Source organism: Astyanax mexicanus, chromosome 1 (assembly GCF_023375975.1).
Source record: "Astyanax mexicanus isolate ESR-SI-001 chromosome 1, AstMex3_surface, whole genome shotgun sequence".
Classification (NCBI taxonomy): domain Eukaryota; kingdom Metazoa; phylum Chordata; class Actinopteri; order Characiformes; family Acestrorhamphidae; genus Astyanax; species Astyanax mexicanus.
Genome location: NC_064408.1, coordinates 109,431,032 through 109,456,386, shown reverse-complemented (window position 1 = coordinate 109,456,386; position 25,355 = coordinate 109,431,032). Strand labels below are relative to the sequence as shown.

The following is a 25,355-nucleotide window of genomic DNA, read 5'->3' as shown; positions in this document are numbered from 1 at the left end:
TGTTAATGGTATTAATGTGGTATTAATGTTATTTATCTATTTTCTGTAATTAGTACCACTACCAAATACTGTACTGTTTTCTAAGTTAGGGTTTTACAGTGTATCATTTTTATTTTTGTTATTTTAAATACAATTTAATCAGAATAAAATACCCGGAAAATATGTTCTTTTGTCATTTGGTGTGCGTCCTTTCCCCGGTGACATATATATTTACAGCTCTGGACAAAAACAAGAGACCACTTCAAAATGATCACTTTCTCTGATTTCGCTATTTATAGGTACATGTTGAAAATTGTTGTTTATTCTATAAACCACAGACAACATTTCTCCCAAATTTCAAATACAAATATTGTAATTTAGGGCATTTATTTGAAGAAAATGAGAAATGGCTAAAACAATGAAAAGGGTAGTTACAGAGCTTGCAAACCTTAAATAATACAAAAAAAAACAAGTTCATATTCTTTTAAAAACAATGCTAACGCCATTAAATACCTATGGAAAGTAATCAAGAGGAAGATGGATGTTTACAAGCCATCAAACCAAGATGAACTGCTTGAATTTTTGCACCAGGAGTGGCATAAAGTTATCCAAAAGCAGTGTGTAAAACTGGTGAAGAGCATGCTGAGACACATGAAAGCTGTGATTAAAAATTTGGGTTAATCTGTCAATTATTGATTCTGAACTTAGATATACTTAGATCCTTAGATAAAACTTTAGTATTGTTGTTTTTTCTAAATAAATATGAATTTGTTTTCATTGCATTATATTAGGTTTAAAAGCTCTGCATCTTTTTTGTTAATTTGACAATTTCTCATTTTGTGCAAATAAATGTATATATAAATAAATAAATATATATGGGATTGAACTCAAAACAACTTTCAGTAAAAAATAATAGAATCTCTAATAATGATTGGGATGTCACGGCTGATGTGGGAAAATATAATTATAAAAATAATTTTCTCAAAGGTTTAAATAATAAGATTTCTACCCTTCCCCCTCACTGCCCACATTACACTTACACATCTTTACACTTTCTTTATGTAATGGTAAGTCTACAAAAGTTTTTTGTGCTTATTTTGCCCTAATGTGTACCTGTTTCTTTGTACCTTGCAGAGTTTAAACAAAGAAATCTCTGTATGTATTCACAATGTATTCAGAAACATCTGTTTTGTCTTTGGTCCACTGTCAGAGACTCTGACTTGATTTCTTTAGGATAAGGCATTTAACATGCAACCTTAAAACTTTGGCAACTGCATTTTATTTATGTAGATTTTTTAATAAATAGGTCCTTTTATAAATAGGTGACTAGTTCAAAGTTCCTGAATCATGGCAGAAGCAATTAATGTAAAATGGCAAAAACAGCAAGCTCCAAATAATCAATGGCTATTATTTGAAATTTAACTTATCATTTTTTTCAGAAACAAAAGCAAGTTTTGTCTGGCAAGTTCTGTTGGCACAGGTATAAAACATAATGTAACAATCTAAAATAAAAATAATAAAATTCCCTTTATATAAACATTAAGTGACAAAATTAAACAGACAGTACTCAAACCTTTTTTCAGATGTAATCTTTATTAGCAAGACTAATATCTCTCAAACAAAACTGCACTGATGTTTCATACATTATATTAATTAGTTTACATTGGAATGAAGTGAATTTAGTGCATTCATTTTTCAGTACACAGGAACATTCATCTGCAATTCAAAAGAACTTTATTCTGTAACAATCCAGGTTTTATATAGTTTTGTATAACATACACTATATTGCCAAATGTACCGCTCGTCTGCATTACATTTGGTGATGTAATGCTTGGATGGAGCTGCTCTGCTATGCACATTCCCAATTCCATGAAGTTCTCTATGCTCTACTGTTCTTAAGCTTACCTGGGGCTACAGGAAGTTTGAAGGTCTGTAGGGATTGATTAATGGACTCTGCAGAAAGTTGGTATTCTCTGTGCACTATGCTCCTCAGCATCTGCTGACCCCGCTCTGTTGTTTTTACTCTGACAGAGCGAGTTGCTGTTGTTCCCAGTCGCTTCCACTTTGTTATAATATTGGCAGTATGATATCACTGACAGTTGGCTGTGGAATATTTAGTAGTGAAAAAATGTCATGACTTGTACAGGTGCTCTTTTCACAGTATCACATTGGAGTTTACTGAGCTCCTGAGAGCAACCTGTTCTTTCACTAATATTTGTAGAAACAGTCTGCAACATGCATAGGTACTTGGTTTTATACACCTGTGGCCATGGTAGTGATTGGAACCTGAGTTGGATTGGTGAGTGAATACTTTTGGCAATATAATTACCATATACTGTTTTATATTTTCCAAAAACAGCTTTGGATTTAGTGTTGTGGTCAATATTTTGCTAGAGTTTTCTAAGAGTCATTATAAACTGGTCTCTTTATGATTTATATGAGTTCTATGGGATCAGTAATGCTAAATTAATGAAGTGATAGATTACTCTCAGATGTTTTTTTACACTTTAGTCAAAGTCATCACTATTATCAGGTTTCTTCTAAAAACATGAAAAACATTTTTCTCTTATTTTTGACTCACTAAAAAGCTTCTCGCAAAGATTATATGAATCAAAGCTTGTTTTGGTTGGAAGTTTACATACAGTCTTCATAAACATGAATGTCAGGACAAAATTGGGCTTTTAGTGATTTTTTTACACTGTTTTTTGTTTCATGAGTTTTATGAGTTTACATCATTTATAGTAGAAAAAAAAAACAATAATGTGGTGATGTTTTGTTTTTTTAAATCATCAAAAAGACAAAATTATACATACAAGTCTTGGGTTCCTCCTAAGGTTTCTTCCTCTTGATTTAAGGTAGTTTTTCCTTGCCACTGTGTCACCACAATAATTGGCATCTCTGTGGTGCTGCTCATAAGAGGCGTGGACCTGTTTTTCTCGGTAAAGCTGCTTTATGACAACTTTTGTTGTAAAAAGCAATATATAAATACATTTGAATTAAATTGAATTGAACACACAGAGTCGAAAAATATTTATACATGAAATATTTGAATTGCACCTTGACCAGACACTATTGGTAGCTATTAACAAGCTTTTGGTACAATTACAGTTCGATATTTGATAATCCTGGTAGAACTGCTAAAGTTTAGTTCAATGTGATGGTTTTCTGGCACGGACCTGACTTTTAAGCTTAAGCCACATATTTGTGAGTTGTGAAGTTTAGCACCATTCCAAAAGCGCAATGCTGGCTTGTTTCATGTATTCCACAACCATTTTTGATATGTTTGTAGCTGCCCTGAAGGAAAACTCAGCTGTGTTCAGGTTTCAACTATCTAGCTGATGGTTTGAGGTGATGCTGAAGAATTCTGAGCTAAACCTCCTTCTTTATTATTCCGTCCACTGAGTGAGATGTGTCAGTTCTACTGGTAGCTAACCAGCCACAGAGCATGATGCTCCCACCCCCATGCTTAACAGATGGTACAGAGTTCTTGTTGTTAAATCCCTCACCTTACACTTGTCTAAAGTGTTTTTAAAATCTGTATTTTGTAACTTATTCCGCACAAATGAAAACTAAACACATTCATGTCAATGAAGAAATATGTAAACTTCTAAACAACTCTTTGTAGACTGGTATTAAATTTTGGCTCTTAAATATACGCTATTAAAAAAAAGCAAAAATTATTGTGGTACAAAAGCAGTAATTGCAGTGCATCTCAGATTAATGCTTTGATGAGATAAAAGAGGTTTCAGTGACGGTTGTCGTACCCTCTTCTTCCACCTGAAAAGTAAAATCCTCTGTTAGTGATGGATTCTCTACATTTTCTTTCTCACTCTTACTATCTCATCTACATCACTGTTACAAGGCTCTTAGAACTCAGTGAATCTAAAAAATACAAATTTGACAAATAGGGATTTCTGACACTGTGTGACAAAACTTAATAATCTTAATATATAACATTTTATATTATTTAGTCAGAGGTAGCTAAAAGCAGCAGTTAAAGAAACTTTCAAACCTGTCTGTAGTTATACTGTATAAAGAAAATATGATAAAATGACTTACAATATGAGAAATGACATGAGCAACTACAGAGGGTGTGCAAATTATAAAAAAACTAATTAAATGTATTGTAAGGTACTGTAAAGTACGATAGATTATTAGTGAGCAGATGGAATGGTAAAAAGAGCGATTAAGTGTCTAACCTGTCTGATGATGACTGTCTCTGTCTCTTCCAGCTGTAGAAGGAAATAGAGACATAAAGAAGTTAAAAGGATAATTACAGATAAAAAAATGAAATAAGCAATAATACATGAGAGGGAGTGCTATAATGTGTAATATTGGCACTGCTGTGTTGCGGTCGTAGTTCTTTAAAAGATTTTGGGTTAAAGAGGACGACAAAATACAGTCTGTTTGGTTATAAAAACTCTGTGAGTTAAAATAGTTCCATTGCTGCTCTGTTTGGATTGGCTGATAACGGCACTCATAGAATGCCTCTCGGCCAATCACATTGCAGGGTCTGAACTAACTTAGGTATAATTACAAATAATTGTCTATATATAACCAAACATACTTCCTTTTTGTCTCATGAAAACTGCATAAAAAACAATGGATAAAAACACATAAATACTTTAAAGCCTTCTGAAGTGTGTGTGTAGGTGTGTGCATGTGAGACTCACTGTGTCCATGCTAATAAGGACTGGGTCACTGGTTGTCTGGGGGATGCGGACGGGGCTGTGAGTGGAGAGGCGCTTCTCCCAGTCAGTGGGACCAAACTCCGGCATATCCTCCATATACACCCGCTTCAGCTGACTGGTGCTGGCATGCTGCTTTAGCACCACCTGATGAGTTATATCACTGCCCTGGAGGAGAAAGAGACAGATAAAGAGAGAGAGGTTATAATATTATATAAGCTGAAGCTGGTGAATACTTAATTTTTTATTTATCTCCTTAAATAAATCTATTTCTTACATACAGTAAATATGTCTACTTACCTCCAACATTCGCTTACTGTGGCGGACATAAATGCTTTCATTCTGCATTCTCTTTATCATTCTCTGTGAAAGATTGAAAAACAAGACATAAAGATCAGCAATGCAAAAGCTATGTGTAGTTTTCTTACATACTCATAAAGTGTATATTTTATTAATTGTTCCTATCCAGTAGACTAGAATTAGGGCAAATCCAGACATATTTCATAATTTTCTTTCTAATTTTTAGAAATACCCACTTTGAAACAGTTATTTACCATCACTAGGCATCAAATAACAACAGATTTCAGTCCACTATACTACCATATACTACTACACACACAAAGTGACTTGACTGCATCGTTTTAAACGAACTGGGAGCTAAGTGGTCAGGCAGGTCAGTGAGACTGGATTATAAGGTACTATAAAACAGTAATTTATAAAGACACCAAAAAAAATATTATATCTCTATTAAATCTTAGTACATAAACTGTTTCTAAAATGAAAATCTATCTATTATCTATTCATACAAAAACAAATATGGCATTGGTGCTAGACAGGGGTAAAATATCCTTATGAACATTTATCTCAAAAAAGCAGATTGGAAAAATGCCATACTTTCAAGTCAATGTAAAACAAAGTATATTCCAAGTACTTTTGGAGCATGTCTATTGGTCCCTCATGGAAATTTAATGCAATGTAAAGAACAACTGCCAGATTCACATTACATCCAGATTTACATGTATGAATGAATTTCTGGGATAAACACTTATGTCAATGATAATTCACCAATAATGATGTTTTAATTCTAGTTTAGTGATGATTAATAGTGAAGATAAATTGAGAGATAAAATGAGAGAAAGCTAAAATTGGGTCCCTTACCTGTATAATTAGGCTTGACTCTGATTCCATCTGTAAAGGCAAAGAAAGGAATTAAAAGATACTCCTTAGGGGAACCGCTGGATTTACACTGTTAATCCAAAAATAGCACTATATAAATAATGTTTTGGAAGCACAGCAGCTGTAGGATATGGTATATTCTGTTTATATACAGGTTTATATAGAATCCCATTTAAAAATTAGGACCCCTATGTAAACCTTTGTCTTACTGTAAACATACAGGCATTTGATCTTCATTTGAAGAGTACTGAGAGATGGAGGTAATACAGTTTTTTTCATGGGGTGACTTTATTTTCATTTACATGGCTGTATACTGTATGAGATAGTTCTGTACTTGTGTTTTCTATGTGGGATGCAAACCTCAGTCTCCTGTGTCTCATCCAGGCTCCTCAGTGTCTCGTCCTGAAACGAGGGTCTGGTGAAGGGGGCAGGCTGTGTTGTGGGAGTGGAGGTCATCGGACGATCAGCTGGAAGCACTATACGGGGTTTAAACTCAGGACGAGGTGTAGGCTCTGGACTTGGTTTAAACTCTGGACGGGGTTTAATCTCTGGGCGGGGTTTAATCTCCGGGCGGGGTTTAATCTCTTGCCTTGGCTTAACCTCTGGGCGGGGAGTAGGTTCAAGACGGGGTTTAAGCTCTGGGCGGGGTTTAGGCTCTGGGCGGGGTTTAGGCTCTGGGCGGGATTTAGGCACAACCACTGGAACGGAGATGGAGGGAGGAAGTTCACGCTCTAGAAACAAAGAAATATTTAGAGATAAAGAATTTCTCAGTATCAGTAGTCCTGATTTTCCACAGTGGTCCTTGAAGAGCTTGTGCATTGTATTATTAGTTGTTAAACAGTCATACTAGATAAAATAGACAACTGTAGATCTAATGTATACACACACATTGACATAAAAACACACAAGAAGGAGATGATGGAATCCAATGAAACGTATAAATGTGTGAATATACTAATTAAATATATAAGTGATTAACAGAACAACAGAAAGTAGGCTCTAGTATCCTGTTTTGTTGTGTCTAGCATGGAAACAAGATGAGATGTGGTAAGGCATGGAGGCATACCAGTTCCGTATATAGCACCCTGCAGAACCCTTTCCAAACAAGTTACAGCTGGGCCTTCAGATCCTGCACAGTTGTAGGTTGCAAAAGCTCTGATATCCGATATATCTCATTACTGCACGATTCGCGATATATATATATATATATATATATATATATATAGCTTCCATCAAACCAAAGACCAAAGCGATGTTGCAATCATGGCTTTCCTGGAAAACCATTGCTGTATGTTGGTGATGTAAGTGTCTCTCGCATTACTACTACTAGGGGTGACCAACTGTTGTATGCATTAAATAGCTTCCCAGATTATCACATCATCTCCACAGCAAAGGCAGGATTGAAGCGCTCACCAAACCTGAGGCCTCCGTTCTCAAACAGAACATGGATTAATTGTAAATAAAGAATATATGTCCTTTAGTCCTTAGCATTCCAGGGTTCTAGTTCATGACACCACTGTAAAAGGGGTTGTTTCAGTTTCATGCTGACAGGTGACCAGGATGGTGGACAAAATGTTTTTAAGTGCTTAACAGAGGCATGTCTAGCAGTCAGTGATCTTTCACCAAGAGGTACACTTCCAAAAGAAGCCTTTGTAAACCATTTTATATGTGAATGTGTCAAGCACTTTTACAGGTGTAATGATTTAATATCTGCTTGAGCCACATAATTGCATAACGAGTTTTGCAACATTACAGGATATGTTATTCATAGATTTTTTGTCAATGATTTATATATAAAGCTCTGAAAAAAATTAAGGGACCACTTCAGTTTCTCTTATTTTACCATTTATAGGTATATATTTGAGTAAAGTGAACATTGTTGTTTTATTCTATAAACTACGGACAACATTTCTCACAAATTCCAAATAAAAATATTGTCATTTAGAGCATTTATTTGCAGAAAATTAGAACTGGCTGAAATAACAAAAAGGATGCAGAGCTTCTAGACCTCAAAGAAAACAGGTTAATATTTATAAAGTTTTAAGAGTTTAGAAATCAATATTTTCAATTGCAGTTTTCATGCATCTTGGCATGAATGGCAACAATTCTCATCATGAATGAAGAAACTCATTTTTCAAGTGGTCTCGTTTTTTTTTTTCCATAGCTGTATGTGTGTGTGTTTGTGTGTGTGTGTGTGTGTGCGATTGTGTGTTTACCTGAGACTAGGTAAGAAAGTTCCCAAATTAGGTACCACTCGTCCTTCACATCTCTCTGAGCTAGAACCATACGATCTTGTATTATTGATGCTTTTCTCCTTTCCTCTGCCATGACTTGCTTCTCCCACTCCTCCTGTTTCCTATGTCTCTCCACCTCGGCTTTCCTGTCCGCTGTGTTTATGTCCAGAAATAAGAAAGAGAACGAAATAAAAGAAACGGAAATAGACAAAGAGAAAGAACAGGTTAAAAAATAGAACTCCAGAAACTAGATATGGCAACACCAAAAGCCATGAACTAGGTTTATCTTCGTATACCTAATGTTCGCAGGAGGATGAACCACTCATCACCCTCCTCTATCTCAAACTCCTCTTCTTCCTCCACCTCCATGTGAGCAAATCTTTCCTCCGCCATACGTTTTCTCCTCTGCTCATCTTGAAGCCTCTTCTCCTTGATTTCTCTTAATATCTTCTCCTCATCATACCACGAGTCTGTAGCCTCTGCAGCAGTCAAAAAGAGATCAATTAATAAAAAAGAAAAATATAAATAAATAAGAAAAGCAACTAATGCTGAGGTCTTCTCTTTTACATTGGGTGGGCTGCAATAATACTTTCTCTGGAATAATTTTTGGTCTGGGCTGCCTTTAGAAATGTTTGACTGGGATTTGACTGGGACACAAGGTCTCAAGAGGTTACCTCCCACTATCAATAGCAATGCCCCCAACACTAGGAGGGTGAAGACTAGCACATGTCTCCTCCAAAACATGTGAAATCAGCCACCACCTCTCTTTACCTGCTGCTTCTCAGAGAAAAGCACAGCTCCCTTGTTCCAATACATCAGCTAATATGGCGCCTGTGCCTACCCACCCAGATAGAGAGCATAGCCAAGCAGCATGACCCAGGACTTTATCTGGTTTCCAATCCTTGGAAATTGTAATATAATAATATTGTAATATAATGAATAATTAATAAAATTCCTTTATCATTACCTACGGGAACACTCCTTTGTGCTATCAGATCTTTGTCAAAAAGCACAAACCAGCTGTTAGCATCAACAACCAGCACAACAGGACCCTTCTCCACTTCTTCATCTGTGACTTCTCTCCTCTCGTCGATGATCACAATCCTTTCCCTGATGCTCACCAGCTCAGAGACTATGGAGACTCTTTGCTGGATCCTCAGGCCTGCAGTGTCTTCATAAAGCTCACCCACTACAACAGACAACAAATGTACCTTATGCAGTATGAAGTAACTTTCTGTTGCAATTTGTATTAGCATGGATGTGTGTGTTCATTTTTACCTGTAGGATATTTATCTAGTAAAATAAACCAGTCATCATAAAAATCTCTCTGGATTTTTGCTTCTCTCTCTGGTAGAAGCTGCATGTCTTTCTTCTCCAGAATTATGACTTGCTTCTGTTCCTTCCTCACTTCCTCCACTCTGATCTTCTGTTCATCTATCTTCTCTTCAATCACTGTAATATCCATACTGACAACTGATGAGAAAAGAATAGAACATTAATTACATTAAATACAACAATTACGATATAATACAACAATACAATAATAATGTGCACATGCAGAAAGCAATTTACTTTTTGTTTCTTCAAAAAGGCCAAACATACTGTCAGGGATCCTGCATCTTTCTTGCATCTTTTTAAAAGTCAAATTTAAAGCTTTTTAAGACCTTTTTTAGATTGCAATAAATATAATGTAAGACCCAAAAATGTAGTCATATTTTCTTCGGTAGAAAATAATTGTTGTATTGGCAATCAAAACTTAACTTGACTTAACTTACCGCTAACCTTACTTGTCTCCCCGGTAACATAGCTAACTTGCCACTAGCGTTACTATGTTAGCTAGCCCTCCGTTAACCTTAGTTCTCTCCCTGGTAATGTAGCTAACTTGCCGCTAATGTTACTATGTTATCAAGCCCTCCGTTAACCATAGTTCTCTTCCTGGTAACATAGCTAACTCACCACTAATGTTTCTATGTTAGCTAGCCCTCCACTAACCTTAGTTGTCACCCTGGTAACGTAGCTAACTCACCGCTAACGTTTCTATGTTAGCTAGCCCTCCGCTAACCTTAGTTCTCGCCCTGGTAACATAGCTAACTCGCCGCTTACGTTTCTATGTTAGCTAGCCCTCGGTTAACCTTAGTTCTCTCCCCAGTAACATAGCTAACTTGCCGCTAATGTTACTATGTAAGCTAGACCTCCGCTAACCTTACTTGTCTCCCCGGTAACGTAGCTAACTCGCCACTAGCGTTACTATGTAGCTGTCCCTCCGCTAACCTTAGTTCTCACCCTGGTAACATAGCTAACTCACCGCTAACTTTACTATGTTAGCTAGCCTCGGTAACGTAGCTACATAACTTGCCGGTAACATAGCCAACTTGTTGTTGATGTTTTTTTATGTTAGCATTTTAGATAGCTCGCTGGTAATTTTACTATGTTAGCTAGCTCTCTGCTAACCATAGTTCTCTCTCCAGTAATGTAGCTAAATAACTCACTGCTTACATTACTATGTTAGCTAGCCCTTCGCTAACCTTAGTTCTTTCACCGGTAAAATAGCTAACACGTTGCTAACTTTACTATGTTAGTTAGCCCCGGTAACGTAGACAACTTGTCATTGATGTTTTTTTATGTTAGCATGTTAGATAGCTTGCTGGTAATGTTACTATGTTATCTAGCCCTCTGTTAACCTTAGTTCTCTCCCTGGTAACGTAGCTAACTTGCCGCTAATGTTACTATGTTAGCTAGCCCTCCGCTAACCTTACTTCTCTCCTCGGTAACGTAGCTAACTCGCCACGAGCGTTACTATGTAGCTAGCCCTGCGCTAACCTTAGTTCTCACCCAGGTAACATGGCTAACTCACCACTAACTTTACCATGTAGTAAAATAGCTACGTTATCAGGGCTAGCTAACATAACTTGCCGGTAACGTAGCCAACTTGTCATTGATGTTTTTTTTAGCATGTTAGATAGCTTGCTGGTAATGTTACTATGTTAGCTAGCTCTCTGCTAACCTTAGTTCTCTCTCCAGTAATGTAGCTAAATAACTCACTGCTTACGCTACTATGTTAGCTAGCCCTCCGCTAACCTTAGTTCTCTCCCCGGTAACATAGCTAACACGTTGCTAGCGTTACTATGTTAGCTAGCCCCAGTAACGCAGCTACATAACTTGCCGGTAAAGTAGCCAACTTGTCTTTAATGTTTTTTATGTTAGCATGTTAGATAGCTCGCTGGTAATGTTACTATGTTAGCTAGCTCTCTGCTAACCTTAGTTCTCTCTCCGGTAACATAGCTAAATCGCCGGTAACGTTACTATGTTAGCTAGGTCTTTACTAACCTTAGTTCTCTCTCCAGTAATGTAGCTAGTTAACTCGCTGCTAACGGTACTATGTTAGCTAGCTCACTGCTAACATTAGCTAGCTCTTCGTTAATCTTAGTGCTCTTTCTGGTAACGTTAGCTAACTCACCGCTTAAGTTAGCATGTGCTTTCCCATCGGCATTAAACACACGTATGAAAATGTAATACAGCAAATTTACAGTAAATTTAAGACAATTTAAGATCTTAATTACCCAGATTTTTATTTAATACATTTATGACTTTTTAAGGACCTGTAGTAACCCTGACTGTACACGGTGAGGACATCCCTGGACATCCTGAGTTAAATTTATGTGTGTGTATCTGTACCTCCTTCTTCAGCAATCTTCTTCTTCTGCTCCAGCTGCCTTTTCCTCTGTAGCTCTTTTATTCTCAGTGCTTCCTCCTCTTTCTTCTTTCTTTCCAGAGGATCTGTGGTTGCATACGTAGAGATAAAATAAATGAAGGAAACAATTAAGCATCAGCTCAAAATAAGCTGCTTACAAAATAATAAATGCCCAGAGCTGCAACAATTACAAAAAAATAACAATCAACAACATTTGATTTAATGTTTATAAAAAAGAAACTATGTTCTAAAATGCTCTTTAATGCTCACATGTTATACACACACTAGACCTCTCAAACTTAGTGATAACTGTGTCTGGCAAACAAATAAGCAAAAGAGAAGAATCCAATTTATAAAGGTAAAGGGGATTTTACATGTGAATTTAGTCTGTCATGTGAACTGTAATATTTTTACTTATCACTACTCTTAATCGTTGCTAAATGCAAAATCAGCAGTTGAAGCTATATTCATGGCTAAAACTAGATTAATTAATAGAGACATTTACAAAAACATCAGTCAGCAAGAATTTTCTTAGGAGTGTCAAGCAATCAAGTAGGATATGTTTAACAGTCTCATGCCTATGACAGCACAGCAGTGCCAATATTACATGTTATAGCACACACTTTGAGTGTATTATTGTGATTATACAGTACCACAATTCCATTATTGCTGTTTTTTTGAAAGATTTTGAGTTAAAGAGGACGAGAATATACAATATGTTTGGCTTGTAAGCGCTGCATCATTGCTAGTTTACCTGTATGTGGCAAAGTAATACATGGAGAGCTTCGGTTACAGTGCATTACCGGCTGATAACAGCACTCAAATAATGCCTCTCAGCCAATCACATTGCAGGGTCGGAACTAACTGTGGTATAATCAATCGTAAGAGATGTTGTACACTTGTACATCTCTGTGCTTCATCTCCCTTAAGATGATATAAGTAAGGATTTTGGTGAAGGTCAATTAATACTGACTTGTTGATTATCTATCTATTTGTTGATTATGTTAATAATCAACACTCATTTAATACAAATAAAAAATCAGAGCTATGGATTCTAACAAATATAGAAATATAAAAATATAAAAAAAAAAATCAGCTTCTATTATCAGTGTGAAAAAGGAGATTTGTTAGGAAAGGAGAGTTTTTTGGATGCTAGTAGGGATGTAACACAGATATGCAGATTTTTTACCTGTAAGAATAATCCTCTTTTCAAAAGGTATTTGGTCCAAAAGCAGAAACCAGCGGTCACTCTCCTGCATGTCCTCCGGTCTCCTCTGGATCAATTCAAAAGGCATTTCCATCTTTATGAAACTCATCTGCTCCTCCACCAGCCTGACCTTCTCCTCTGTGGTCTCCACGTAAAGTTCCATAACTCTGGCAAGCACTGGAACAAAACAGATCAACAGTGAATTACAGACAGGCTGAGCTGCGTGTTTATGTCCTGATCGGCTGATTCATGTTAGAGGACATAATAACTGAACCCATAAAGCTGTGATGAAAAAGCGAAAAAATTCTTGTAAATATCGAAGACATCACTGTTATACTGTAGGGCTGGGGAGGTATGTATACATTTTAACATCACAATATTTTCTGAACAAATTCCAGTATCACTGTATTAGATGATAAATGATAATGATGATGCTAAAAGAACATCAAACCTGACACAGTTTGTTTTGACTAGTTTTTTGAAAATGGGAATATATATGGAGCTGAATGCCATCTATTAATACAGCTGTTAAAAGCATGCAAAAAGAAAATATATAATAGACGTTATCTATTATTACTGATAACACAAATGATTAATTAAAATTATTAATAAAAAACTATACAGTTTTCAGATACAGCATCTCAAAAATTTGAATATCATTAAAAAAGTTACTTTATTTCAGTAATTCAGTTTAAAATGTGAAACTCATATATTATATAGATGTGTTACACACAGAGTGGTCTATTGTAAGCGTTTATTTCTTTTATTGTTGATGAATTTGGCTTTCAGCCTTTTGGCAGTGTGGGCAGTGTGCCAAATCCTGCTGGAAAATGAAATCCGCATCTCCATAAAAGTTGTCAGCAGAGAGAAGCATAAAGTGCTGTAAGATTTTCTGGGAAAGCTCTGAACTGACTTTAGATCCATGTGATCTGCTGGTGTTGGTTCACTGTGTTATATCCAGTCTAAAGTCAGTGCCATGTTTTCCTGGAAAATCTTACAGCACTTCATGCTTTCCATTGCTGATAACTTTTATGGAGATGCGGATTTAATTTTCCAGCAGGATTTGGCACACTGCCCACACTGCCAAAAGTACCAAATGGTCTTATATTATATTCTAGTTTTCAGATTTTTAGGTTTTTATTGGCTGTAAACCATAATCATCAACAATAAAAGAAATAAACGCTTAAAATAGATCACACTGTGTGTAATACATCTAAACAATATTTGAGTTTCACATTTTAAACTGAAAATGAACTTTTTAATATGCACCGGTACTAATTAAAAATAGTTTTTTTTTTCTGGTGAATTTTGATCGCAATGCAGATTGTTTGTTAATGTTATTGAGTTGGTTTGTGGTTATGTACTTGATTCTTTAGGAGAAGGATCCAGCAGGTGGAACCAGTCGTCTCTTTCGTCGGTCTCTGGTTTTCTCTCAGCTGGGAAAACATACTGGCTCGATCTCCTCCTCTCCTCTCGTAGTTTCATCTCCTCCTGCCATCTCTTCTCCTCTACTGCCTGATAGGACACAGGCTCCTCGACGAGATCCTCCACTAATGAAGGAAGGAGATACATATATTTATTTAATTATTTAAGTTTATTTTGTTTTGTTTCATTAACCTTAACATCAACACACTTAGAGGAGATGACCTAACCCTATAAACATCAGCAAAATGTTAAATCATGTATAGAAACAAAATCTAATAAATTAACTATGAATGGTACAGTATTTGTCTGACAGCTTTTGTAATAAGTGATGAAGTAGCATATACATAAATATATAAAATATATATAAATATATATAAAACCTGGAGGAGTTTAAGATGTACCTGAAGGAGCTCGTGGAAGATGGGTGGCCCATTGTGATCTTGGCAGCAGTTCCAGCAGAATATGCCAGATACCTCTGATCCGAAGTGGTGCGACCTTTTGTATTGGCTCCTCCTCCATCTTTTTAATGACTTCTTCATGCTTAATTATCTCAATGAGTTCTGACAGAATACAGATTATTAACACATACAATTAAACCAAAGTTTTCACACTGCTAAAATTTATTGACAGAATTTAGAAAAAAATAATAAAAATTGAGATGTAAATGCTTATATTACGCAAACAAATCTGCCAATAGGGTAAGCATTTTTTTACTGATATTTCTTAAAATAAGCTTAAAATCCTAAAGTCTTAAATCAAGTACAAAATACAACAATCTGAATAACATGACTGATGACTTTTGAGTTCAAATTATTTAAAATAATATTACACTTACAGTGTTTGGTAAGAAAAACTAAGGACAAATATATTTACTTGAAATTAGATGATTCACCTGCTAGGATTAAGAGTGAAATTACAGGAATTTTAAAGGTAAAAATGGTACATAGTGTTGTTTTAACAGCAAAGCAGCCTATTAAATTTAAGTTTGTAGGGATGTACAATGATATCAAAATTCTATCGAGATTGTCTTTTTTAGAAACATAGGCATCAAACAGATTTGGCCAATATTACAAACTGATATTTTCTGACAAATTTATTTTATGCCAGAAACAGACCGAGTGATACTGGCTGCAATACTATAATTGGCCAGCACCGGCCACGCTATATTAAAATGTATTGACTTAAGCTAATGTTTATTTATGTTTATTAGTTTAAAATTTTAAAGATATGTTGGGGTATTTAGTCTCACTGTAATTTATAAAACTGTATATTGGCAGATATTGGATATCAGTATCAGGCAGGAATTCCTACATTGGTGCATCCCAACAATGTTAGAAAATGGTCAGGCATTTTTCTCTGTAAAAAACAAGAAAATGTCTCATATAGGCACTATAACAACTGTATGAATGATGTACAGTGCTAAGTGGAGGATATAAGCCTCCAGGCAAATGTAGGCTACACTTTCCTCAGAGCTCCACTGAAAAACTAAACAGGGGGAACCAAATATATATCTTGACTGAGGGATGTCACTTTTGGAAGAATAAAAATATGAGAAAATGTATTTAAATATTGTTTGTCACATGACCATACATACCTGAGACTAATGGTCTTCGGTCCAGCAGGACGAACCAGGCTTCTCGTTGATCTCGCAGATGGTTCTGTCGTTCTTGCTCCAGTTTCTTCTCCAGCATCTCTACCTGCTGTAGTCTGACTTTCAGATCCTCCACATCCTGCAGTCTCTTCTCAATAGTCTCCACTTCTTGAATTTTTTTCTGTAATCCTTTTATCTTTTCACCAGGAGACTTCAGACCTTCCTCCTCTATCATCACTTGCTTTCTTGTCTCCACTATCACCACCTTTCTTACTCTTTTCTCAACAAAACCCTCTCCAGGTTCCCCCTCAATCATTTCTACTTGCTGTGAGATCTGTTGTTTAGTGAAGACTCTCTGTACTCCCTCTCCGTCCTCCTCTGCCTCCAGCTGCTCCTCAGTAAACTCCTGCAGTTCACCAGCTTTAGTTACTTTAAAAATCTTAATGCTCTCCTCTGTGGTTTTCTCCACCCATTGTTTCTTTTCATACTTTTCTTCTCGCTCTTCAGCTTGAATTAAAACAAAAAGCATAAATTAGGCAAGGAGGGTTTCTATTTCACATTTCAAATGCAAAGGTAATTCACAATATGAATTAAAACGTGCTTTGCCCAAATCAATGAAAAATAAATTAATAAATATATGTATATGTGAGTTACAATTTGGTACAATCAAAGAAACGTACATGCCAAGATTGTATACAATTTATGTAAACAGCATTATTAATATTAAAGAATATAGAAAGTAACTTACAGGGTGTCTCCAGTTCCCAAAGAGAGGATTCAGAAGGCTTGGGGTAGAGAAGGACCAGCCAGTCATTAGAATTGTGCTTCCAGAACTGAGGGTGTGCACGTTCCAGTTTTGCAGTATCTGTAAAACAGTTCAAAATACTTGTTAAACATGCTTAGATTTAACTCAATCAAACTCTGTTGAAATCCGAAAATCTGGATGAGCAGAGCCATATAAGATTGTAAAAGCTGTAACTGTAAAAATGCCCAAGATTCACCAAGATAGAACTCTAAAAATCTATTTCCTTACATCACTTTATATTAAATAAGTGATCTGAGACACAACTGAGCCAAATTATGGCAGTGTAAACACATTTTACAACAAAACCAGAACTAAACACCAAAACTGCTGCACTACTGCAGTGCAATTAAGTAATTTTAATATTTTTAACCATACATCAATCAAATTTCAGTATGCAATATCAAGTAATGTTAGTACATGTGGATGTGGGTTTAAACAGCCTTTTATCATGCAAAGAACCTGGAGTTCAGTATAGTTAGGAACATTTATTACTCATTTACAATTTGCTATAGAGTGGTAATAAAACTAAAACGAGAACGTAGAGCATAGAAATGGAGGACTGGAGAACTATCAGTAAAAGATAGGAAAGACTGCTGCAGTTTACCTGAAGACAGAGTGACCTGTTTGAGTACTGAACGTCCACCCAGCAGCTGAAACCACTCCTGTTCTTCCTCTGGCACCTCGTCCTCATCATCCTCCTCCTCCTCAGTTGTCACTTTGTGTCTATGAGTCTTTTTAACTGCTTGTGCGGGGGGCTCTTGATAAGTATAGGTGGGCTCTGTAGATAAAAAGCAATTGTTACAATAATATATAGTATCTGTGTGCATATTGTATATACAGTACATCCAGGTCTCATTATATACTGCTGCCACACAAAAACATGTATCTCCATTTTTGGCTTTTTTTTTCATTTCTGACATGATGTAAATCTGGCAGTTGTTTATTACATTGTGTAAACTGCAGTAGACTAATAGAAACACTCCAAAATGACTTAATAAATATTTAAAGGTTTGATCAGCAGAACAATGTGACAGTTAAAACAATGCATTCTGGATGAATAGTCACAAATACTTTCATTATGTTTTATAGGATCTTTACCTGGGACAGATGTTGGCCGAGAACGGTCCAACTTGAACACCTGGGACCAATCGTCAAGCAGGATTCGAGTTGGGCTCTTCAAAGCACGAAGCATGCCCTCCTTTGCTGTAAAATTAATTTGCATTGGCAGATAACACATGAAATTAAGCTCACACCGTATAAAAGATCACTGTACACTCAGCACCAAATACACACACACACACACACCTTTTTTCTTGATGGCAGAGTGGGTGACTGGTGGACCGGGGCGTTTGATGTTGGAGCTGACCTCCATAGTTTCGGTATGAGTGTTTCTGCGAAAGCGGAACCTGGATCCTAGCTGCAGAATTCCCTCATACTTATCCGGACGGTGGTTCCTTAAATACAAACGCGTACATAATTAGTTACATAATTAATAATAATAGAAAGCAGTGTATTAGATTAAAACACACTTACCTAAAGAAGGCATGGTGCTCCACAGCAACTTTCCACAGGCGTTTGCAGGCACGGTAGCTGGGCAGAATGTAGCTGATGGTACTTTCAGTGGTATCCTGTTTAAGAAGCAGAAACAATAATCAGTAAATAAAACGCTGTGTTAAAGTCAGAGCACCAAACAAAAGTTTAACAACTGAGAACAATACAAATATTTTCCTCAGCACAGCTTCTATTTAATTTCAGGAGAAATGCTTTAGTTTTAGGGTGAGAAATCTTCTTAAACATGGATCCAAGTCATCTCACACATGTTTAGCTATGTTGGGGTCCAGGTTTCAGATCAAACTCCAGTTTGTACCAACTTCCTAGTATATTTATAATATTTATTATGATTAATTATTATTAATATTAATATAATATTTAATATTTATTCCTCTGTTTATACTTCTATTTCATTGACTTTCATCCTCCATCTTATCTTAAAACACAAATAATTAAATAAATTGATACATTAGAAAGATTTCTGCCTTATATTTGTCCTGAACTCAGGTCATATTAGGATTGGTTACCTGTGTGTTGCGGATCCTTAAATGGAATTTGTTGCGGATGTAAGAAATCTTCAGCACCTCTGGCCAGGAGTAACTATGTGTTGTTGCCTTGCCCTCGTACACTGTCACTCCATCAGCACTCACACCCAGCTTCACATCCCTTTCACTCAAATCCTACATAAATACACACAAGTTGTTTTTTCAATAATCTGTTGGATAAGGTCTGGATAACGCATAATACATATTTGAATTTTAGCATAATCCAAAGGCTATATGTATTACATATATATTAATATATAAATATTAATAGAAATTCTAAATTCTGTTATCTGCGTTGGTGTTTTATCAGGAGCATGACAGCCAGCTGCGTCCTATTGCTTTTATTAACAGAAGCCTGTCACCATCAGAGAAGAGGTATCCAGCTCAAAAACTTGAATGTTTTGCTTTAAAATGGGCTGTGGTGGACAACCTGCATGATTACCTCTATGGAGTCTTATTTGAGGTCAGAACTTACAACAACCACTTGACCTACATAATGACATCAGCAAAGCTTGACACTACAGGCCACAGGTGGTTGTCAGCCTTGTCCACATACAATTCTTGTCTAAAATATAGACCAGGCCAGAATGTAGAAGCAGACTCTTTGTCCAGGCGGCCGCATGCAGGTCTTTCTCCAGATGATGAGTGGCAAGATAGTCCAGCACCAGAGTGTTAGAATGTTAGTAATTATAAAAACTGGTGATATTACACCTGTAACACCAAAACTCACTCTTTACATTTACATCTTTACCTTAGCAGGATGCAGGTCTACTCCATACAAGGGGAGTGTTATAGCATTCTGAAGAAAATTCTCATCTGCCTGAGCAGGAGTCATCGATCTGCATCAACATACACACACACACACACACAATGCATATTAACAAATTTCTCAACTAAATGCTTGAAACATCCAAAAGTATCAGATTGCGACATTTATTTATTCATGATAAATAGAAAAAAGGCATAGAAAAAAGGCATTTAACTCCCTATTGTTATTAACTTTTCTAATGTGATTCACTGGTACATAATCTAAAAAAAACATTTGATAAACCCGGAAAAAATGGTCAAATAAAGGTAAATAAGGTGTGAGAGCACTGTATTTGTGACTGTGTGTGTATGTGTGACTGTGTGTGTATGTTATGTATGTGTGTGTATGTGTAAGTGGAAAGGTAACATACTGGTATGTGCGGTGCAGCTCAGTCACGCTGTCCTCCAGCTCTGGGCTCTGATTGGGTGCGAGGGGGATGGTCAGGAGGTATCCCGGCACGTGCAACGCGGGGTCATAGTCCCCCAACTCAGACTGCACAATATACGACCCCAACACTGCCAGCATGTCTGACGGACAGGGCAGACGATTGGTCATGATGTCTGCTCTCACCTGCTGACAGAGTAAATATCTACACACACACACACAAACAGAGTAAATTAATCAAATACTATTAAAAGGGGTTTTAGTACCGTATAGATCTGTATAAATAGGCTTACAGTGGACATACACAATAGTGCTGCACAAAATATCATTTCATCATTGTTCCATGTACATTTTTTTTCAATCAGTTTGAAACAAAAATAAAATGTACACTGTTCAAATTTCTGATTCTGTATTTTTTCAATTTTGAAATATATTTTGCATAAATAAAAAACGAAATATTAGTATTTTCCAATAATGTGTAGCCCTGAAAAAACACATTAAATATTAATTTACACAAATGTAGAGTGAAATGTGCTTACAGTGGTTGAACTTATGTCATTATGCTTGTATATACATTTTGAGTATTTTTGTTATGTTTATTGTGCATATAAGATTTTTGCAATTTGCCTGCTTATGTTAATATGCATATTATATTACATATAACTCAGAGGTCCTTTGTTTTTTTGTTTGTTCATGTGTGAGTTTAGTTAAATGTAGAGGAATATCAATGATAATATCCCAAAGAATACAGTCATAATAATCAAATAAGCCCTAAAATGCCCTGTATCTTTGAAATAGGGCATAAAAATTGCAAACGATATTTGCTATTTGATATTAAACACATTCTTTTTACACACTGTAATATACAAGTACATTTATATATAGTACACCTGAGACAGTGTGTGTGTGTTTTGAACGTGTGAATTTGTGTACCTGGTGAGGTCCTCTGCCAGTAGTGAAGGATCAGGTGGGTAAAACTTGACACTAAAGGTGAAGGTAGCATCATGACCTAAAACCAGACCCAGACAAGAAGCACTTTAACATAACTGAACATGATAAAACACAAATACAGGATGCTCCAAACATCACAGGGGAAAATATACACACCTATTATCTGCTTGTGAACTTCTCTAGAAAAGTCCAGCCACACCTGGAGAAGAAAAATGAAAACTAGTTGAGAAACTGTGATGGTGGTAATGATCGTGACCAGCAGTATCTGGCTAGAACTGTCCTAATACTAATATACTATACTAATTCCCATCCCATAACTTTTGGAACTTAGCAGATTAAACCTGCCGATTCACTCTCATTGAGTTTTTATTAGTGTATGCTGTATAATAATATTAAATTATTACCCTGTTGTTGGAGGCATCAAATGTTGCCAGGCCAAAGTAACCCCTCTCCAGCAGGTTGAGATGATCACAAACCTCATCAAACAGCACCTGGCCCACTGCATTTTTCTAGAAACACACACACACACACAATATAAAGTGTGTTTTTTGAAAGTGTTTACACACACACATATATATATATATATATAGTCCCTTGAAAATAAAACAGCAGGAAAGTTGTGATGTCACTGATATTAAAAGTTACTTTCTTTAAAGTGGCGAGGTTATTCCAAATTTTAATATAAACAGTTTTAATAGTTTAATATTTTAGAAAATTACAAAAAAACATCACTTTACAAAAAAAAAGCGCTTTACAATGAAGGTTAACATTCCTCTACATTTCTAATAATGTGTTAATTCAGAGTAATGTTGAAAAATGTCTAGTACACAGTGTATATATTGGATTTGTATGTATTAAAACTATACACAAAAGCCACATTATATTGATATTGATCCAACAAAGACTGACCTCCAGGTCCCGCTCAATGCGGGTGTCATCCAGAAGATTTACACGGCAACGGAACATCTCTCCTCCGTTGTTTCCGGCTTTCTGGAAGGCTTACACTTGCCTCCACCTCATTTGCAACCTGCCGCTTATGTTATGGCTGACAAAAGAATTGAGAATTTAATTAAAATACAAAGCTTCTAAAACTTTGTCCCCAAGTTTAGCAGCCATGGGCCTCTCTAAAAGTAATATATGGAGATGCTTTTCTTTGTATTACTGTAAAACCAAAGCAAAAAAAAAAAAAACCAGATGCCCACAAACATAAAACGGCAATTGGAGTTTAATGCAGACGTTTAGTGCATAATTAAAATCAGAGAACAATAACAGCAATCAAGGGTCAAAAACCAGAGACAACAATAAAAGAAGAGGCCGCTGAGTATGCAACAGGAGATACTGGCAATACGTAACAATACTTCACAAACAACTGGCGTTATGTAACGTAGGTCTAATAAGAAACAGGTGAGAGTGATTAATATTCTGGTGAGGAGGAGCAGAATTGTTTGAGGTTGATGGTATGACACCAACATCAGGTAGCAGTGGATTATCAGGAATGAAGTGTGACATTTACAGCGATTCAAGCGTAACAATAATTTTAGAGCTGTTATTTTAAAGCAAAAAAAATCAATAAATCTAATAAATATATTTATCAGATATTTTTACTTATCAATATGTTTTACATACTGATAAATGATGAGTTCTGTGTTTTTATCAGTAAACAAATCGAACAAAAAGAAATTATGTGCAGCAAATATATTTTTTTAGGTTCTCCTTCAGTACAGTAAGAAACAGATCCTGATGTGCAGTCAAATTTATATTGTTAACATTTTACACAAATAAATCTTTAAAAAGCCAAGACTAAACTTAGCCATACATGTGTATTATTGATTATTTAACACAATTTAAATGTTTATCCCGATTTTTAAATCCTAATAGCAACTGGTAAAATATCTAATTACTGATATAACTGACAGTAAATTACAATAAATTACATACCGCTCTGCTGTTGTGATAAAAATAATATTTACTGGGGTTACAGTATGTGAGCCAGTGTGAGAATGTGTTTGCTTCTACGTAAGAGTTTGAGGGGCGGTAGTTTCCCTGCCTCCCCCACCCGAAACAGTCCTGCTGCAAGATAAGACTGAGTGTTTTACACAGATAAACAAGTTCTCCCCACTGAGATGCGCGCGCAAACACACTCTCTCACACACACACACACACACACACACACACACACACACACACACACACACACACACACACACACACACACACACACACATTCTCATGTGAGCAAACGTGAGCTACACACTGACCATACATGTAGAATTCATATAGATTTACTGTTAAGTCCATCACGCCAGAGGCTATAATACATTCAAATAGGATTTAAAGCTCGATTTATTTCTGCGTGAGAAAATATCATTTTTTTCTTCAACCAGTACAGAGCGATTAGTCTACAGAACAGCTTACAGATAAGAATAGGCGCGGCTGCAAAAACAACATGCTTTATAACTCCCCCACTGAGCCTCTTCTACAGTATAAAACACTGAAAAGTCTGAAAGTGCAATACACTATTTAAATAGTGCATGGCTAACAGTTCTGCTACCTTATATTACAGAATATTAATATTAGGATTATGATACAATAAGCTACAATCCATCAGTAATTAACAAAGTAATGCAACTGTTTGAAGAGACAGTTTAGTTTTTTTATTATTGTAAATATTAAAACATGATTATACAGCAACAATTATCAGCTGTTTAGACAAACAAGTGGACAGAAACATGTTTTATATATGTGTGATTAGATAAGAAAGTTTAATTTAGAAAATTTTAGATTTCTGATGATGGTCAAAAGAAGGCCTGACATGATAACTTCTTATGTTTGGACAATATATATATACAATTGCAATAAACAATAGTATCTTCATTGTAAGACATTTTAATGCCATTTTTATATTTTGAAACAACATAAATGCCAAATAATGCAATTAAGGATAAAGATTATTAAGGCAGCTTTCATTCAAACAGATGAAGTATGAAAATTTTAAAAGAAATATTCTAAACAAATAAAAATATTAATAAAAACGTATATTCTACAATACATTTTGTACGATAACAGAATTATAACGACAGGCCTCGTCAAAAGTTGGTAAAGGTGATATTTAGAAAAAATTAAAAAATTTATATAGATTAGGCCTGCATCTTAACTGACAATCAAATGTAGCCTCAAGCATTGCATTAAACAACTTTACTATAGTATAGTATAGGGTACATTTTTAACTGGACATTAGAAAATGATTGTATTACACAATGAACATCTCTCCGAAAGGAATAAATGATATAATGACCCTTGGTGTGCCTGATATTTAAAACACTGGTCAGATCACCAGTATAACACCAGTGTAAAATAGATACTTACTTTCATGATAATACTTTAATTTACCTAAAAAATTGGACTGGGTGTATACAGTATAAAAAGCATTATATTTTTCCACATAAAATCACATCAACACGATTATTAATATAAAATAATTGTGTTATTTTTAATGTAAAATGTACTGTAACCAAATTACCTAAGCAGCAATTTAGAATTAGATTAAGAACTGCAAGCAACTATTGTACAGTAACGTTTTAAAAACTGAAAACACCTGACAACTTAAGACCCAGTACAAGCACTTGTGTTGCACTCTATTTGTAACAGAAAAGACATTAATTACCATTAAAAAAACATTTAAATGAGCTTACCTGATCATGCAAAGTCTTCATTAGTACTCCATAACCAAATGCAGGACGAGCCGATGTGGGCGGTGACCCAACTGAAGCTTCAGTGACGCTCAGGACTAAGATAAGTGAAAAAGGGAGCCCCAGCAGCAACAGCAGTATCTTTAAACATACACAGCTCAATGACCAACATTCATCTTTATACGCCGAAAGTATTGGGACACCTACTCCTTCATTCTTTTTTCCAAAATCAAGGGTATTAAACAAGAGTTTATGCTGCTTTTATTGGAACAACTGGATGATCACCACCCCCCTCTTATCTTATCCCAAAAGATATGATGGAGCTCCATCATTCCAGACAACACAGCTTTTTACCTCTCTAACCCACACCTGACATGAGGTACGGTGCCCAAAGATTCATAATTATCATAATTATATAATTGACAGCACTTCTCCACAGGGACTAGATAAGCTGTAAGACATAATGCAGCTGAATGCATGCATTATTACAATGTGTCCACAAACATTTGGCCACATAGTTTATACTGTCAACACTACATACCACAACACTTTATTACACCACTGCAGACAAAGGCCATGGTGGCTGCCTGATGGAAAGCCTACAGCTCTAGAAAAAAAAGAGACCACTTAA

The 25,355-nt window shown here is 35.8% G+C and overlaps 1 protein-coding gene across 1 annotated transcript; it reads right to left on the bottom strand.

Moving 5' to 3' along the window:
- Nucleotides 1-1,559: 1,559 nt before the first annotated feature.
- On the bottom strand, nt 1,560-24,826 carry epb41b (erythrocyte membrane protein band 4.1b). The gene is made up of 28 exons (XM_049464192.1): nt 24,728-24,826; nt 21,945-22,080; nt 21,440-21,544; nt 21,192-21,234; nt 21,018-21,093; nt 20,071-20,289; nt 19,644-19,731; nt 18,875-19,027; nt 18,330-18,424; nt 18,102-18,250; nt 17,895-17,999; nt 17,401-17,574; nt 16,740-16,856; nt 15,995-16,498; nt 14,802-14,960; nt 14,340-14,525; nt 12,958-13,152; nt 11,753-11,854; nt 9,356-9,550; nt 9,045-9,266; nt 8,374-8,556; nt 8,060-8,230; nt 6,204-6,574; nt 5,826-5,855; nt 4,968-5,030; nt 4,653-4,835; nt 4,179-4,211; nt 1,560-3,756 (listed from the first exon to the last, which is right to left on the bottom strand). The coding sequence occupies exons 2-28, from the start codon at nt 21,999-22,001 to the stop codon at nt 3,697-3,699; spliced, it is 4,038 nt and encodes a 1,345-aa protein (XP_049320149.1). The 5' UTR covers nt 22,002-22,080; nt 24,728-24,826; the 3' UTR covers nt 1,560-3,696.
- Between the last annotated feature and the right edge of the window lie 529 nt (nt 24,827-25,355).